At 32.3% G+C, this 20281-nt stretch overlaps 1 protein-coding gene across 1 annotated transcript; it reads left to right on the top strand.

Moving 5' to 3' along the window:
• Window positions 1-1196: 1196 nt before the first annotated feature.
• LOC134684811 (peroxidase-like protein) lies at window positions 1197-14557 on the top strand. Its single transcript, XM_063544120.1, has 12 exons — window positions 1197-1371; window positions 2075-2243; window positions 3092-3285; window positions 4671-4859; window positions 5608-5656; window positions 7585-7685; window positions 8322-8423; window positions 10837-10923; window positions 11519-12236; window positions 12938-13107; window positions 13796-13898; window positions 14439-14557. Exons 1-12 carry the CDS (start codon window positions 1197-1199, stop codon window positions 14515-14517), a joined length of 2136 nt encoding a protein of 711 aa, XP_063400190.1. The 3' UTR covers window positions 14518-14557.
• The last annotated feature ends 5724 nt before the right edge of the window (window positions 14558-20281 follow it).

The raw sequence follows: 20281 nt of genomic DNA, 5'->3' as shown, positions 1-20281 counted from the left end.
GATTTTTTTATATTAACGGCATTTGTAAACACCAAATTTGATCATTTTTTTCAACTTTGCCAAATAAGGAGATATAACTAACATAGTAGGAAAGATAACTCAAATAGATTATTTATTATAATGGAAAGTGTTGTGAATTCACAAACTTCAATATGCAGCAATATGCTTAATATTCTATGGCGATGTTTTTGTTTCATCACACACAATTGGATTTATCAATGTATAACCTATACGAAAATCTGACAATTGCACTACCTGTAGCGTAAAAAACATCCTGTGACCCATATTTTTTTTTATTATATTTTGGAAAAAAAAACATAATAATAACTTCAATTTGATAAATTAGTAATAACTTCTTTGGATTTCAAATAAGACCCTTATCAACCTTAACGCAATTGAACATGTTGAAATGTCTTTGGTCTGAATAGACATTAAATTTTAACCTAGAAGCAAAGCATCAGCAATAGAAATCAAATTTTATAGAGAAGGTACATAAACTATGTAGTAATTATATACTCACTGTTTATACATTTGATTAGGATATTTAAATGTATCATCATCGTGTATTTGTTTTAAATATCTTAAACGTTTACAAAAAATTACGACCCAATGACCTGGTCCACCAGATATATCTTTGAAAGAATAACTAATACCAGTATAATGCCTCACATGAAATGTAGATATAATTTTCTTGTGTTTTTTCACATTGATTCTTTGTTTTCTTGTTTTAAATATCTTAAAAGTTTACAAAAAAAACACGACCGAATGACTTGGTCCACCAGTTATATCTTTGAGAGAATAACTAATACCAGTTTAATGCCTCACAAAAAATGCAGATATAATTTTCATGTGTATTTCTCATTGATTCTTTGTGCTTAGGAAAATACTATGTACAAATGGAACACAAGAAAAAATATTGAAAAAAGTATTTAGCAATATAGAAGTGAAATTGCTCTTTAAGTATTGCTCTGTATATTTTACAATTACTGAGTGATGGAGACCAACGATTGTCAAAACAATACTTCACAATTTACAGCAAAAAGCGGCTGGACATAACAACTCTATAGTCAAGCTTTTATTTTTTCACTAATGTATGTCACTTACTTGGTTGAGGAAACTTCTGCAATAAATATTTTAATTAAAAGAACATTTATGCTTTTAACAGAAATCAAGTAAATACTAAATCATCTAACAAAATGAATTTGCGGAATAGTTGGTATGTTCCGTTGTTAGTTCTACTTCAAGCAACAGCAATTGTACACACACAAAGTCATACGGATAACAGTATAGAAGTAGTAATTTCTGATGCCACAAAGGAAGTGAGTGCAAGACGATCTGGCGGACTTGCGCAAGTGCAAAAAGCAGCTGCAGGTAAAAACGTAGTGCTTTTGTCCAATCTGCTCATTTAAGCTAGAAAATACAAATTATCTTGCATGAATAAAATAGACTTTAAGTCATGCTTCGGGTTAAATGTCCTGTACCAAGTCAGGAAAATGGCCATTGTTACATTATAGTTCGTTTCTGTATGTGTTACATTTTGATGTTTTGTCTCTCTTGTGTCGTAGTTCTCTTATATTTGATACGTTTCCCTCATTTTAGTTTGTACCCGGATTTGTTTTTTTTTCTCTATCGATTTATGGATTTTAAACATCGGTATACTACTGTTGCCCTTATTTATCATTTTGTTTTTTCAATGACATTGTAGAATATAAAGACCTATAGTACTATTTGTATCGTCAGGTGCACTATATTTAGATAAGTTCTAAGTTCTGCTTAGTAAAGACATGCATATCAAAACAAAATGAAGATCTGAGTGAGCTTTGTCTTAGTATTATACGCATATAGTAAAGAACGAAACGTGAAAAGGGAATATACATATATTAAATATAAATGTTAGGCGAATGGTATTTTGCTACTCAATATTTGTATGTATATGCATGAAGACATAATCTTCCAATTAGTAAATTAAAATTTGAAGTTAGTATGTCAGTAAATGATAGTAGTTCGTTGTTATTTTATATATCCTTGTCATTTTGTGTAGTTCCTTTGTGTATATAGCATATTGTCAATCAAGGTACAATGGGCTTGGAAGGGATGAGTTCACCACCTTCTATATCGACAGCAGTCACACCAATTTCAATGTATGCCAAGTTTTCTAGTCGTAGAGAAGCTCCTAACTACTTGAAATCCATTGGTTATGCTGGAGATATGGTAATTACTGCAACTGCTGAATATGCCAAAAGGTTTGTACAAGATAAATTTGGATAACTACTTATTTTTAGTTAATTTTTAGTAAAAATCAATAATACTCTTGTCGCCATTAGATACAACATCAAAAACCTTTTCAAGTGTGTTTTATGTAGATATGAAAAATTAAGTGTGATCATACGAAATCATTGCCATTGATGGTCCCCTGTCAGAGATTTGTTGATACTTAAAATGTATTTTTGTCATAGTCAAAGGCGTTGTCAGTTTTGATGGCATCTTAAAGTTAATTTTTCTTTGTTTCTAATTTTTTCCATAAAGTGAAAAGGCCTATAATAATGTATAATACTGAATTGGATGCAATATTGCTTGAGGAAAACAAGTCTTTTTAGTATATAGTTGTCTTAAGATTTTCTAATTCATTAATGAAATTTTCTTGCTGTTAAAATAAAGATTTAAATCCGTTATTGTGACAAATAATATTCTGTATTGATTATGTTTGTTCACTGTTAAATATAGAGTAAGGTTGTTTTGGGGTTTCCTGTCATATTTCAATGATTTATTGTATGAGTATAACATAACAGTGGACACGGTTCCCTCACTTTCATCACAGTTCCAAGAATTAACCAAATTCAAAATTCTTCATCCTTGCATTATAAAACTGTCAACAAATATAATATTATATTAGGTTTCGAATTAAAAGTTTGAAGATGACTTATTTACCGTTGACCATGCTTTTTTAATATTATAATCATAAAGTTATTGGTTTTTTTGTGGGGGGTAGTCATTTTACACCCACTATCTTTCGATTTCAGGGAAGTGTTTAAAGTTTGTGATATTTACTATAAGTTAGTGCATTTCGATTTTATATATACCTATATTTTAGGAATGGAGGTGCTTTTCCAAATCGAACCGAATTTAGTAGACTTATAGCTCCTTATTGCCCAGGACGGTCACCATCATGTAACAAAAACGACCGATACCGAACAGCAGATGGTTCTTGTAATAACATATGCCACCCTTTATGGGGAGCATCTGTAACAACACAGGCGAGATTCTTGCCTCCTGATTATGGCGACAGTGAGTCAATTGTGTTTCAATATTCGATTTTTGACTATGTATGTTACTATATACGTTCTGCAATATGTTCAAAACTCATTGATTATGCTAGCATGATTTAAATTACTTTGATTATGCTATTGTATATCTTAACATTTAAATAAAAATGTAGTCAACAGGGATAAGGGGAAACTCATTTAAAAACCTGGTGATGGGTTTCACACAACTTATCAGACTTAATTTTTATGTTTACCAGTCGCTCTAGATCTGTTAGGTGTTTATCCTTTTTTTAACTAAAATCTAAAACATTTCAGACAACTTAATATAGTTTGGATCCTCAATGCTCTTTAATTTTGTATTTGTTTGGTTTATTACTATTTTGATATGAGCGTCACTGATGAGTCTTATGTAGACGAAACGCGCGTCTGGCGTACTAATGTATAATCCTGGTACCTTTGATAACAATTTACACCACTGGGTAGATGCCTCTGCTGGTGGAAGTTTCGTCCCCGAGGGTATCACCAGCCCAGTAGTCAGCACTTCGGTGTTGTCATGAATATCAATTATGTGGTCATTTTATTAAATTTCCTGTTTACAAAACTGAATTTTTCAAAAAACTAAGGATTTTCTTATCCCAGGCATATATTACCTTAGCCGTATTGGCACAACTTTTTGGAATTTTGGAACCTCAATGCTCTTCAACTTTGTATTTGTTTGGTTTATTACTATTTTGATATGAGCGTCACTGATGAGTCTTATGTAGACGAAACGCGCGTCTGGCGTACTAAAGTATAATCCTGGTACCTTTGATAACAATTATTAAAGGTACCAGAATTATAATTAATTTATAACGCCAGATGCGCGTTTCGTCTACACAAAACTTATCAGTGACGCTCAAATCAAAATAGTTCTAAAGCCAAACAAGATTGGATCAAAATAATTATAAGCCAAACCGTTTCGCTCAATTCTAAAATACCACATTATCATTTTTATGTGTATGACTGTACAAAGATAATTCATGCTACTTATATAAACCAAACTTGTCTTTTCCCTTCAATAGTCAAATGATCGTTCCTTAATAATAAACTGTAACCGGTATGTTCCCTATCTGTCCTTTTGAAAGGCTGTCTCCGTGTTCAACGTTTTGTTCACTATATGTTTAAACCAATCAGTATATAGACTGAAAAACATGCACAATCAATCACCATAAAGTGTGTACAAGTGTAACATTTTTCCGTTTCGAGACGTTACACATATAAACTTAATGTATTTGATGCTTCACTATATCGATAGGACAATTGAATATGCTGATTTAGCCACATTAGTGCTGATTTGTTCATCAGGTTTATTATGTCAAGTAATGAGCATTTACAACCTCTGTATTAGTTACCATCATTTGTTTATAGGATACAACCTTGGTTTGACACCACGTATCAAAAGTGTTACAGGACGCCTGCTTCCTAGTCCTCGCATGATATCGAACGCAGTGTTCAATACAGGGACGTCACCACCACGGAGTACAAAATTTACTATAGCTTTAACTCATTTTGGGCAGTTTGTTGACCATGATTTTATATCAACACCTATACTCAAAGGCAAGTAGATTTTTTACAAATATGTACAATATCTATATAAAAAAATCAACATTATGCAGATAAATAACAACGAAACGAAAACAATTTCAGTTGAAATTAGGAAGTTTCAAAAGCCAAATATTAAAAAAACAAAACTAGTGGAAAAATTAAAAATAAATCAAATCGAATTAAAAGTGACGAGACTTAATGAAAGCATTATGCATATGTAAGTGAGAAAAAATTGGTCGACCATGATAAAAACGGACATTTAGGTCAGTTGCAAATGGGAAATTGAATGGGTTATACTTGTGTTTTGCAATATGTCTTTAACATACAGATACCCTCATAAAGTTGTTTAAGGGATTTTTTTATTCAAGAGAGTATACCTTCATACCTACATTTACATGACCATCTGAACTCTGACTTGCATATTAAGGGTTAATTGAATGGGTTAAAATTTTGTTTTGCATTATGTCTTTACACACAGGTACCCTCGAAACATTGTTGAAGGGATTTTTTTATTCTAGAGAGTCTAGTACTATACCTACATTTACATTATCATCTGAACTCTGATTTGCATATTGTAACAACCTTTACAAACAATTTGACGTCCCTCGTTGGCATTGTTTCAACTGGTGTATGAAAGGAGTACAAGGATAACAAAATATCTAAATTAATCCTCTGGTCTTAATAAGCTTTTATGCTGACATTTTAAACGATATATACTTTCTATATGATTTATAAAAAAAAATATTCATTTGTTTTTTAGATGGAGACGAGGATATAGTTTGCTGCAATGGTAATGATCCCGTCAACAGGTAATTTCATTACTAGTTAAGACTTCTAACAAACTTAAAATCAATTGCATCAAGATGTACATCTTCATGCCTTATATATCATGTACTGTAGTACGCCGCTAGATTAAAACTGACGAGGAAAGGTAACACACGGCCAGCGAAAGCTCTATTATTTGTAGAGCCCAGGTGGTCGTGTGGTCTAGCGTGCAGGCGATTTGGTGTCACGATATCACAGTAGCATGGGTTCGAATCCCGGCGAGGGAAGAACCAAAAATTTGCGAAAGCAAATTTACAGATCTAACATTGTTGGGTTGATGTTTAGACGAGTTGTATATTTTTATTTATGTATTCATATTTTTGGAGGATAGGAGGAAGGATAATACCTTTGATAGTCATATCAAAATGGTAATACAACAATACTGTTCTGATATTATCATGAGGAAATTATCAGGTCATTGTCAAATGTAAAGATGAAAGTTCCGTAACATGTTATTCTACAGCGTATCCTCTTCTCCACCGTATGACGTGTTAATACATATCTGTTCAAACGTAACGTTCTTGAATGTTTACATTATAGTGCAGCGACTAACAGCATATTTCAGACGCATTGTGCACATCCTACTACAAGCATGATATTTGTCATAGACCTTAAAACTATTAAAAAATAAGCTTATTTTAGTACAGTGTTCGCAATGTTGGATTTTACCGGAAATAGGGTTTTTGAAGACATCTTATCTATATAATATATATCAAAAAGTAGTACATAACAAAGGTTTGTTCCAAATATTATGATAGTAGCATGATAATAACACCTTTCCACATACTAGCCTTCAATATTGGGCTAATTTATGTATGATGTCCGCCATTTTGGATTTTACTGGAAGTGAGACATTTTTTTTTAAATGCCTCCCTATCTGGAATAAAAGAGTAATAATGAAGGGAAGTCTATGCCAAATATCATGCTTTTAGCAGGATGTGCACAATTTTTCAAAAAACCGCCGTAATATTATGAATATGCGAACTTCATAAACAAAAGTGTACTGCCTACACCAACAGATTGATCAGTTTTATGGTTGCCAACACAACTCACTATTGGTATGATATGTTTTTGTGGTCTTTAGATACAAGTAAGTCGTCGGATCTATAATAATTTTACTTGTGTAATATTCCTTAGTGTAAAAAAAATACTGAATATGAATTGCACGTTGAGTAATGCATGAAAGGCAAAAGACTAATACGCTAATAATATCGAGGCACCCTGTTGATAAATTTAGTGTTTTGATTGTTTCTCTCAGTTTATGTTTGTTGATCTGTGTTTTTCCGGCCCAATTAAAGAAGTTTTAACATGAGTAAACTATTTTTGTCTTAATGTAAACTCTTTTCATTGGTTGTGAATCTTTTCCATGTCTCAACCAACACCCCCCCCCCCCCTCTAATACCTCTAGCCAATGTAGAAAAGTCAACGCATAAAAATACGCACAGTAAAGATTCAGTTCAAGAGAAATCCGAGTCCAATGCCAGAAGGGGTAACAATAGAAAATAAACGAAATTACAATAATACATGAATAACAACAGACTACTAGCAGTTACTAAGATGCAGGCTCCAGACCTCAATTAAACTGATTGAATTATTAGGTCTTCATCATATGAATATCAGGCACAATCCCTCCCGTCAGGGGTTTAGTTTTATACCATCATAAAATATATGAGAAAAATTAACGCTACTTGTAAAGATATTGTTTTTTTCCATTTTTGAAGGACGTATAACTTGATTTATTTCACTTGTTTGGGCGGAGTTTAACCGGATCACTTAATGATGACTAGTCCATTAAAACGAATGTTTACTATTGTAAGTTGTACTTTTCTGTTATCATACACATTGCTGATAGTACTTTTTAATAAAAAAAATCTTATATGTTGCCAGAATTAACGATATTATGTTTTTGTAGACCCGAATGCTTTTCTTTTCGTACTCCTCCTGGCGATTTCACGACAACATGCATGGCGTTTGTAAGATCAGATGTTGGTGTGGACCCGGGATGTTTTCCAGGTAAGAAAAAACAGATAAAAAGATACAGGGTCTATCTTAATATATAACAGAGTGCATTGCAATGCTCTCTTTTTCAAATTAGGCATTATACATTATTGAAGATAAAAATCCTAAACTCTTTGATTACTTTTAAATGTCAGTTTTTATTAATGACACACAGACCAATAAACTCATCATAGATACGAGGATTGAAATTTTGTATTTGCACCAGATACGCGTTTCGACTACAAAAAGACTCATCAGTGACGCTCAAATCCCAAAAAAAAGTTAAAACGGGCAGATAAAGTATGAACGCATTAACGACCAAAAATTCGTAAACGTTTTGCCAAAAACAAATACGATAATTATTCCTGAGGTAGAAAACAACTTTTAAAATGTGTGACCGAAATTTGGGAATGTGACAGTAATTTTTCATGTGTTCCGCTGGTTGACAAAGTCTCACGTTTTTTTTGGTTTTTTTGGGGTTTTTTATTTTACCTTGGATTCAGCAATCATATTTTTACAAAGTTTAGTCATCTCTTCAACGGCCTTAGAAACGACGAATTGCCTTCAAAGTAATCCTACAGTCAAGCCTAATTGATTACAAGTATACATTTATTCTAAATATTCATAAATATGTTTTACGTATTTCTTAAGGACCAAGAAACCAAATCAATCAAAGAACATCTTTCCTTGATCTCTCTGTGGCGTATGGGAATACCCTGGATGGACAGAAAGATCTACGAGAAAACGGAACAGGTAATATTTTGTTTTTGTTTTGTCTAGTTGTCTGATTAGCTTTTATTCTATATAAAAATAGTAGGATTGAATATCCATGCACTTATTTCTTTTCCAGTACTTTGAACTGTGTCATGTACAATACTCATAAATATATATATATATATATATATTATCATTTATTTCATGATTTGTTTTTTTACTTTTCGAGAAAATAAATACAATACATGTAGGTGCATTTATTTTTACTGGGCTTTCTTTGAAAATATAATAAAACATTAAACCATTTCAAAGAGTTCGGAATATTGTATCTTTAGGTTGCACTTTATAAATACAACTGTTTCACAGACCAGGCCTCTCTAGCGGAGATATATAAAACATAGCTATTTTTTTTTTTTTTACGTATGGGTTACCATATATGATCGTTATGATTGTATCATAGCGACATAACTAGGGAATGTTATCAGTATTTATAACATGTATAATAACACATAATGGGGATAAAAGTTTAACTCTGAGGATAACCAAAATTGAAGGTATGAGATGTACAAAAACTTCATGTAAAAGTTGAATAGGTTTAGCCGCAAATAGGAAATTGCATTGTCTATATTTCCACATTCCATCCGTGAACTATTGCATTTCCTTTTTTTTTTCGTTAAGTTTGATACGTATTTGAGAAGTTTTTGAAACGACGTTTGTATACAGGTTAAAAAGAGACAAACAAGATGGCGGAACAATACATTCAGCCCAATAACACCTTTATTAGGTCTTTCCACTTTTCCGTGGAAAGACCTATTGGTTTTCTTCTGATTATTATTATTTTTTTTTTCTTCCGCCTAATTTTCTTTCCTTCGCAGTGTTTTTGTTTCGCAAGATGTCGTTTAGACATTTGGTATATGATATCGAACAGTTATTACGCTTTTGTGACTCACTTTGTGTAACCAAAATCTTTTCAATGTAAGAGTTATCTCCCCGAACACTGTTTTTCTTGTTATCGCTTAAATTGACAACCGTATAAGAAACCGACAAATTTATTTTACCAAATTGCTCGTTATATCCTCAGGATGATTTGATCAATTTTGACCGAAGCTATCCGGACACTCCATATGAGAGTTATTTCCCCTTTTTTGTTTGATATAAGTGAAATGTATTTCTAACTGGAAAACCATAAGTGATAGAGGCCTAGGGTCTTTTGATTTGAGGTCCTTGGTTCAAAAAAATGAAAATGAGGGCAAGGTCAAAGGTCAAGGTCATGTTAAAAATTTCGATTTTGGCTTGTTATCTCTAGTTTTCAGACATCTTATAAGATATCGACAAAATATTTTCACACAATTGATAGTCGCGACATGTAGTTACACATAAATTTTAGTCGAAAGGGTACGTAAACATTTGATGTTTGTTTTCCCCCTTTTATATCTAATATCAGTCGTATGGTAATATAACTCATTTACAATATAAAGTAAAGACCTAGAGTCTTTTGATTTGAGGTCCTTGGTTTATGACCTTGAAATTGATCTCAAGGTCATATGTTAATTTAACGTTCTAGATTTTGACCTTTGTTTTTACCTCATATGTATTCATGTTAAAGCTATTAGACTTTTTGCATTAGGTTTTCAAGCAATATGACGTTAATAAAGCTAACCGGAAGTGACCTTTTGTAAACCGAAAGTAGCTAATTTTTGTAATAAATTATTCTAAAAGTATGTAAAACCATATATTTTTGGAATCAGCGTCAACAAAACTATAAGACAGTACCAGAAATAACATATTTTGAACCAGAAGTAGAAAATTATCTCCCTTAATTATATCTTTTTGTATATTTTTTAGAATCAGCATACAATAAGTTGTTATTTGACGCTGAAATTAATACTTGAAAAACCAAATTTTAATATTTTCATATCAAAATAGATCCTTATTGGTGAAAAGACCTTCAATTGCTCTCTGAACAATTGCTTTTTAATTTCATACTGCATTTCTTTGATATATTAAATCTTGAATTCTGTTTGACACAGACTAAATTTCTAAATTTTAACCTTTGTCTACTCGATTTAATCACTGCAATTCCATTTATAATTCATGACTCAAAAGCAGTAACAGTGTAAAGACTAATATTGTCAAATTTCAGAAGTTCTGGAACAAGTCGTAAGAACTCAAAGAGAATGGGAATACAGTTGTCGTGCTTTGTTTGACGTTGTCCTCAAATTAAGTCTTCAGTGTGGATATGTATTTCTTGTAATTTGTTTCATACGCTTTTTGTTTTATTTCTTAATGTTGTATACCTGACATAGCAAGTAGGGAGATGACATTAAACATAATCCTTAAGCCAGTGTAATGGCTTTCCATTTCATTAGCATTTTGGGCATAAAAATATACAAAATTAATTAGAAAGAGGTATAAAAATGAGTACTATTATATTTTTTTGTTATTTATTTAGGACGACTTTTAGAAGGAAAAAACAGAATTTTGCCCAATGGTCCTCCAGGCTCGGAATGCTTACCTACAGAAGTGTGCTTCAAATCTGGTAAGATGTTATGGACCAGACTGTAAACGTATAGCATTTGGTTTGTTCAATGATCAATTCTGTATTTTAAATCATCAGTCACACTCCGAACAAAGTTTGATAGAGGAAACAAAAAACTATATTATGTATATAGTTATCAAAGGTACTAGGATTATAATGTAATACTCCAAACGCGCGTTTCGTTTTTATAAGACTCATCAGTGACGCTCAGATCAAAAAGGTTATAAAGCCAAACAGGTTCATAGTTGAAGAGCATTGAGGACCGAATTACGATGATCGAAGGATCAAGTCAAATATATTCGCCACTGTCGTCCATTGCCGTCGTCATCTGTTGTTTGTTTATTATACCCAAAACTCTTGATGATGTTTCCAAATTATTTGCGTTTATGCTTTTGTTCATCAAAAATTATAATAAAATGATAGAAATAGCAAACATCAAGAGCAAAAAAAAATGTATGTAGAACTTAAAAATAGCAATCGAAAACATCATTTTCAGAATGATGCCGCCTCGCCTCACTTTTTAACTTATCTGTATGGCACTGTATTTCACCTTTTTTTCGTTTTGTATTTCAATACCACATGATTGTTGTTGTAGGAGATAATAGACCCGCTGAAGTCCCTATGTTAACTGTCAATCATATTATATTCCTACGCGAACATAACAATATTGTGGAAAGATTACGAGTATTAGGATGGACGGACGGAGAACAACTGTATCAAGAGGCTAAAAAGATCCTTACAGGAATATATCAACATATTATATATACTGAGTATTTGCCAGTTATACTTGGAGATGAGGGAATGGACATGTTTGGACTTCGGACTTCTCGTTCTGGGTTCAATACACAGTATAATCCCTCAGCCAATCCAGCTACCGGAAATGCATTAGGAGCTGCAGCATATAGATTTGGACACTCTCTTGTGGGATCCTTTGTTGAATCATTCAATGAAGATTTTACTCCACTTGACAAAAACCCAATGGAAGATCATTTTTTCAGTACACGTTCAATAAGGAATATTGATGAAAAGTTTGGTCCATGTGCAATTTCGAGATGGATGACAACTCAGTTCAAGAGCAAGTCAGATCGGTTTTTAACTCCATCTGTAAGAAATAGACTTTTTCAAACAATGCCGAAAAACGGTTTTGATCTTTCTGCACTGAACATTCAGCGAGGAAGAGATCATGGCATACCGGCATACAATAGGTGGCGAGAATTCTGTGGACTGCATCCCGCTAAACATTTTGGAACAAATTATAATGGATTGACCGATCATGATCCTTCGGCAGCAAACGCGTTGAAATCCGTTTACAGGTATGTATATGGTTAACTGTTAATATTGATAAAATAATACAAATATCCTCAACTGTTGATAACATGTTATCAAATGAATATACCATTTAAAAGGATAATCAAAATACCTTACAAGTGCAAATTATAAAACACATTCATAAAAACCTATACTAGATAAACTTCCCAACCTTGCAACGGAAGGATGCAACAGAACGAGGGGGAAATATTTGTCAAAGTCATATATTCCTGGCTTTTTACAGACATTCAACAATGTGGGTTAAACCTTTTTTTTTAATGTTTTACGGCTAGCGTAACCTCCCACTCGTGTTACCTTTGTGTACGTTTTCGTTATACTGACAACAATGGATAAGCAACCCTAACAGACAAGATAGAGTAAGGATACAACAGTTTGGTTAAAACAGCCATAATTGTGTAAAAATACATCACAGAAATTCAACACATTTGACAAAGGTATTCATACACATACAAATATACATATTTATTGTTAACAATTTATTTTCGCAAACTTCACAAGTAAACGAAACGCGAAATCGTCGCAATTACTTACCAAAATCCTGGCAAAAATTGCTAGAAATGGCTAGCCGAAGCGAAATATAGTTTAAACGAAGATCTTTATGAATGTACTTTAAGGACGATATATAGTTTTGTCCGTCGGTTAATGACTAATTTATGTATAATTACCTCACATCTTTTATTCATAGAAATTCTGATGATATTGACTTGTTTGCTGGAGGTCTGACAGAGAAGATATCACCAGGGGCTTTAGTAGGACCGACATTCAGGTGTTTAATTGGATACCAGTTTAAGTTGTTTAAAACCGGCGATAGATTTTTTTACGAAAATGATTTCTTTCCAACAGGATTCACTGCAGGTATGTTCTAACTAGGTAGTAAACATTTTTTTATCGATATGATAATGCACAATAAAAGATATTATCGCTATTTCAGTACACGTTCAATAAGGAATATTGATCTTACTGAATGTTGATATCCTTCTCAGCACAGTTTAGTGATTTGAAAAATTATCGCAAGAACCTAAGGATGCACGTGCCAATGAAATTAACAACTTCGTCATAGGTAAAACAGCGATGAACAGATTACCATTGGTCATCTCAACTCGATGATCCACGATAATCTATTATTTTTTATTTATTTTTTATTATTATATTGTGAATCTCCTTACTTGAATTAAACATTGCTGTCTCATATCGCAACAAGTGTGGTTTTTTTTTTAAAGGGAATGAGGCATGAGGTCAATGAATATGTGTATCATGCTATACACATGACAGGTCTTTTGGGACATTTGTTATTTTACCATGTCTCCATAACACTGAGACCAGTAATTCTTTGCTTTTATTAATATTTGAATATTTCTTAAAGTTATCCTTTTTTTTTTTTGTTACTCGTTGTGTCATTTTGCCATTTTTATTTTAATAAGTATGTAAATAATATAAGTATGTATTTCAAAAGTTTGCAACAAAGTATCAAAGAAATCATTATTAATTGTGTGCGCAATTATTATATGATGACTATTTGTACATAAAAGATTTGTATTTTCAGCCCAATTAAAACAGATAAAGAAACAGACATTGTCGGCACTGTACTGTAGAACTATGCACGTTGGTACAATGCCTAAAAGTGCATTTGAATCTCCATTAGCAGGGTGAGATATATTTTTAAATGTCTAATAAGATGATTATGCTCAAATTCCTGATGATGCCACATGTTCCTACATTTATTTACTTGGAGATTTGAATGATAGCAGATACGAAAATTCACTTTTCTCCGACAAATGTTGGTCTACGTTTGGTTTCACCACTCCATAGCAACTATGCATGTTGTTATTACTCTTGTTTCTGCCATAACATACTTTTGTAAAAATGACATAAACAAACATTGAAAAAACCTAACTTAACAGTGGTATTATAATATAGTGAACCTAATATTATGTTCCATAGTTGCTTTATGTCTATCGAGTTGTGTGGTCTTTATATAAAAAAAAATAGTACAAATGAAAACAACAAATGTAGTCTACCTATAGTCGTCTAGGTTAAACACGTGATTAAAACTGTTTAAAAGACATGTATTATTGTTTAGTTATAGAGCACACTACAATGTACATGTGGTATCAGTTAAATAAAACAAATATAATATAAGGTTTACAGCATTAACGTATATAACACATCTTTGTTTCTTTTTATAGGAAAAAGCGCAGACAATGTCGAAAGTTTCCTGGGCTTAACTTGAAACCATGGGAAAAGACATACTCTTACCACAAATGAACACAATGATGGAATGATTTACAAACAGTTATCAATTTTACCAGGCATATTTATATGTTGGTCTTTTTTTTTACATTTATTAAAGAGGAAAATTGACATACTATTTCTCTATTTACAGTTAGTTTGGTTCAATGTTTTTTAAATAAGATCAAAATCATCTTTGCAATATTGTCTTGCAAGTCAGTAATGCAAACTCATTCGAATCAGTATACTTGCAAACTAAAATTTCATTCTTAGCAGAATGTGTGTTTAGCATATTCCTTTGTTGAACAGAAAGAATAAAATTGAGAATGAATTGAGGAATGTGCCAATGGGCCTTCAATACAAGTAGAAACTCTCGCACCCGGAGGCGGGCTTCAGCTGGCCCCAAAACAAAATTGATAATAGTTCAGTGATAATAGACGGCATATTTAACTCCGAAATATACACAAGAAACATAAGTTAAAAATTATACAAGACTAACAAAGACTAGAGGGTCCTGACTTTGAACAGGCGCAAAAGTGCGGCGGGGTTAAACATGTTTTTTTGATGTCTCAACCCTCTCTTTTACCTCTATCATGTGTAGAAAGAAAATAACACTCAACAACACGCTAGCCTAGATAATTGGTACAAGGGAGCTACCAGGATGAACCATTTCGTTCAATGCATTGTCCAAAAAAAGTTATTCGTAAACAGACAAAACCAAGACTTTTTATACTCATTTGTAATCCATTTAATGTGATCAAACATGCCTTGAAACATCAAGTTAAGCCATAATTAGTTGCAAACACTTTTGGATACGTATATTACCGAATGTTAACTGGTGGTGCGTGTCTCGACGAATACCACCTGTCGAACCACAAACTGATTACCTTTTCAAAGTTCATCCATTACTTCTAGTTCGCTTTACTGAATCATTAGGGCTATGTTTGTTATGTTTGTGACTTTTTATTAAGTTGTTGACAGTATATATAACATGTATATGTGTTTATATGTTTGTATGATGTGTTGTATTTTTGTGATGTATTTTTACCCAATTATGGCTGTGTGGACCACATTATCGTCACCTTTACTATCACGTCTGTCTGGGTTGCTTATTCATTGTTGTCATTGCGGAAATATACACAATGGTACACAAGTTGCAGGTTATGCTTGTTTACAAATGTAACCCACAGTTTTATCCAGAATTTCTTTTCAAAACAAGCCAAATGAACATGATTTGACAGTTGTGTTTTACTCGTTCCGTTGCATGGTTGGTTATGCTTGATTTTGTCTTTATTATTTTTTTATGTGTTATAAGAATTTTCCATGGAGTTCGGTATTTTTGTTATCCTTTTGAAGGCTCTATTCATTTTTGTCATTCTGTTACTTTCATGGTGGATGACTTTTACAGAAATTTCTTTATTGGTATCTCCATACATGTATATATTTTTACAAAAAAATCGATTATGAATTCAAGAGAACATTACAGATTGGTCTTTCATTGTCTTATATTGTTCCAAATGGTGAAGTTGCAATCATCTCTTGGTAAATTTTACGTACGCCATCACGAATAGGTTGATTCTGTTTTGGAATAACCGTTTCACAAATGATATCGGATATGTTCCTTACGTCGTAACTACAATCCCCTTTCCTGTCATGAATACCCGGGTTTGAATTTTGTAGGCTGAAGCGCTTTTTGTGTTTAAAAGACTCATCAGTGAAGATCGAGTTCAAGGGGTTGCATGGCAGAATGTTCAAAGATGGAAGCAAATAGGACACAAAATTGCGAATGGTTTGCCAAATACAGTTAAAGTTATAAATTCCTGTGGTGGAAAATCCTTAGTATTTCGAAAAGTAAAAACAAACTTTTAAACAATTAATTTATAATTTTGACCATATCAATGATAATTCATGTCAACACAGAAGAGTGGAAACCTCCACCTTAAAAATCATGGATGCATTGTAATGTTCGTTACATAGAGTGCTTCTGACCAAATATTTTTCGTATAATATCAGAAGCACATAATTTTGTGTACTCACACTGCATGTCGGTTGTGATATACAAGTGTATTGCCAACTCCATCTGGACTGCGTTGTTAGCGATGATCATTGTTCTCAAAATTGTAGTTTTCTGCTTTATTTGTGACAGCAATGAATATGTGAAAATGTGTATCTTAATTTTGAATGATTTGAAAATAGTATTGTTCTTGGTTCGGAGATTTCAAGACATTCACCAATAAACAGCCATATACATTGTCATACCTATATTGTATACCAAAGTCATCTGATATGCAATATTTGTCCGACAATGTAATTTCATTCATTTCAAATTGGATACTTTTCAAACGTTGTACACCATAAATTTAAATTACATGTATAATCATTCCTATTGTCAATTATTTTTAAATCATTATTTAAGGATTACTTTGTTTCAAACACGTCAACAAACACGTCATCCATTTTATTCAATTGTTTAGCCTTTGAATCGAAAGGACTTATTGTAAGATAAAAATATTCGAGAAATTTGTTAATTATATTATGAATTTGTAACCTAGCAAATTTCTTAAAATTATTTATATATGTTTAGAAATGTTTTCTGAAATTCTTACATAAATAAAAAGTCTGGTAGTTAAACTTACAAAATCCAATATGTAAAGTTGCAATTATTCCATTCTGAAATTATTTAACGTGTAACTGCTACATAGGACTAATTTTTCAAATGGAGTTAAGGTGATAGTTCTCGTGCAAGTGAATAGGTCTAATAGAGGGGTGAAATATACTAGATGAACAGTCAAGCTCATAGATACAAAATAAATCAGACACTTCTAGTACAGAAGACACAACGTGTTAAACTAGAGACTAGGCAACACGAACCCCACTGAAAACCGGGGAAGATCTCAAGTGCTCCTGTATGGTATGCCGATCCTGCTCCACATGTGTATTGTTGGCATCGACAACATCTACAATCGGTCGTACTCGTCATCATCGTCCTTTAAGTACCCAGTCGTCTTGTTTCAATTGTTATTTAATTTTGTTTCCATATTTTGTTTCATATATTTTGCAATTTTCTTCTGCAGAAAATACTATGTCGAAAGATGACATGGTTGATCAGCGAAGTAATCAGAACTGTGTCTCACTTGTTTCAATTGTCGGTAAAACATGTATTCTTAAGCTTAATTCAATAAAACGTCAGTGAAGCCTTTAACATGACATATTGTAACCTTTTATTCAAGAAAAATACCATTTTAGTGCAAGAAAAAGATAAGAAGTTTACCTGCATGCACATTAAAGTAAAGGGAAAAGTTTAATATCTGATGACGCAACACATAATATTATCCTATTTCCTCAATCAAAATATAAAATATAGTTAAATTAGGATTAAGTCCATAAATCGTATATTAAATGTATTATTCTGCTAGCAGCAACATAAGTATAATGTAAATCCAATATATCATTTGAAGCTTAAAAGTATTTCAATATTACATAATTTAATATAACGCATTTAAATTTAGCTTTTTACGTTTCAACTGTAGGCTCACCTGAGCATATACATGTGTATACATCATTTAACTTGTATTCATGTATAGTGTGGCATAGTGTAACCATGTCAATCATTTAGAGAGAAATCATACAAAAACCTCAAAGCAACACGTGTTCAGTGACTGACTTGTTCAGCAATAATAAAAATTTGAACAATAATTCCCCTTTTGATCCCTTTTTTATATGTACCTTTGGTGACTACATACGATTTAAAAGTTGTATATAACAACAACGACCTTCATTACTCATCAGTGATCTCACTGGTCCGATGCCACTGCTCGTGGACGTTTCGTACCTGAGGGTAATACCAGCCCAGTACTCTCAGATCTGTTTCTAGTGTCTTTTTGCTGTTTGGATGTACAAGTACCCAGCCACGTTCACTTGTAATTTTGTCCATTTGATGAGTTAAGCCTTTTCAACTAATTTTTGTAGTTATTATGTTGTACTGTTATACCACTGCCCAAGGCTAGGGGAGGGTTGGGATCTCGCTAACATGTTTAACCCGCCACATTATGTATGCATCTGCCTGTTCCAAGTCAGGAGCCTGTAATTTGTTTGTTTATGTGTTACATATTTGTTTTTGGTTCATTTTTTTAAATAAAAGAGGCCGTTAGTTTTCTCGTTTGAGTTTTTTTACATTGTCATGTCGGGGCCTTTTATAGCTGACTTTGCGGTATAGGCTTTGTTCATTGTTGAAGGCCATACGATCACCTATAAATGTTAATTTCTGTGTCATTTTTGTCTCTTCTGGAGAGTTGTCTCATTTACAATCATACCACATCTTCTTCAGGATATATCTGCATCAATCGTTTGAACGAAATGATATGCAGGATTGACAATGGACGCCATAGTTTAGAGAATATTTATAATAGACACACAAACGAAATCAGAAACATATTACACTTGCCTTGTTGTCCAGGTGAGCAAATGTGACATATTTTGCTAACCTTAATGCATTAACAATATCAATATATTTCTAATTTTCCATGCATTTTAATTTGGAACATTTGTTTTGACATTTTCATTCCGCAAGAAAAGTAAACCAAGTGCTTTCCTTATTTACTTATAACTCATATGCATGTAAAATGAAAATAGTGTGATCCAAAAATGTGTTATTGTTCATTTTCCATAATTAATCCATAGTAAATAGTTGTTTTGTGAATAAATGCAGAAGCATTTGTGTTCATTTCTATGTGACACATGGTAAATATTCCATTTGATAAAAGGTCTGAGGAAAGTGCACTTAATTGAAAATAAAATCATATCTTTTGGGGAATTTCTGATTAACAAACATCTTCTCTCGATCTCAGCCGGATAATATATGTGCGTTAAAACATACGAAGCAGTACTTACAACTAAATTTTCACACCAGTCTGGTAAGTTAACTTATATTTGTTTCTATTTTTATTTTTCATTTCGTATAGATTCAACAGGCATATTTTTTATACAAAATTCATATAGAGAAACATTTTTTTTATGAAATAGATTTTTTTATTTATAATTATTCTAATTGTAATTAGAATAATTTTGTTTCAAAATAAAATTTAAAAAAAAAGAGTTAGTTTCTTTGGAAAATTCGGAGGGATATACAACACTGAGTTGCAGAAACAGTAACAAATAGTATGAAAAGGTTATTATGTGTACAGATGTACAGACATATGTCTAATGTTGTACAATATATTATGGTACATTTTAGATGATGTTTGGCATATTTCCTATCAAACAAGACCATTTCTAACTTTCAAATAAACATATCAAACATACAAGTTGACATTTCTGCGTTCCAACTCAACATTTCCGTTTTCCAACTATGCTAAATGGAAACTGAGATATTTTAATCTTTAAAGTGAGAATTGTAAATGGAATATGTAAGATTTGGAGAGAAAATGTAAACTTGGAAATGAAAATGTAAACTAGAAAGTGAAAAATGTAAACTTGTAAATGAGTCAAGTTAGAACTGGTTTCAATAGATATAGGAAGATGTGGTTTGAGTGCCAATGAGCGAACTCTCCATCCAAATAACAATTTATAAAAGTAAACCATTATAGGTCAACGCACGGCCTTCTACTTGGAGCCTTGGCTCACTTCGAACAACAAACTATACAGGGCCCCAAAATTACTAATGTAAAACCATTCAAACGGGAAAACCAACGGTCAATATCCAATTAGTAAAAAAATATTTTCAAACTGAAGTTTATAATACATTTCAAGCGCCAGGCAGGTTTGTTTTTATCCTTATATGGATGGCGGCCATTTAATATTA

This window comes from Mytilus trossulus, chromosome 9 (genome assembly GCF_036588685.1).
Source record: "Mytilus trossulus isolate FHL-02 chromosome 9, PNRI_Mtr1.1.1.hap1, whole genome shotgun sequence".
Lineage (NCBI taxonomy): Eukaryota > Metazoa > Mollusca > Bivalvia > Mytilida > Mytilidae > Mytilus > Mytilus trossulus.
This window is presented reverse-complemented; position numbering and strand designations above follow the sequence as displayed.

Bases quoted from the DNA above. Each gene is read 5' to 3' on its own strand.
- LOC134684811 (XM_063544120.1), top strand. From the start codon at position 1,197: ATGAATTTGCGGAATAGTTGGTATGTTCCGTTGTTAGTTCTACTTCAA. The intron at 7,686-8,321 runs GTAAGAAAAAAC...GTATTTCTTAAG, and splicing joins GGACCCGGGATGTTTTCCAG to GACCAAGAAACCAAATCAAT. The intron at 12,237-12,937 runs GTATGTATATGG...TTTTATTCATAG, and splicing joins GCGTTGAAATCCGTTTACAG to AAATTCTGATGATATTGACT.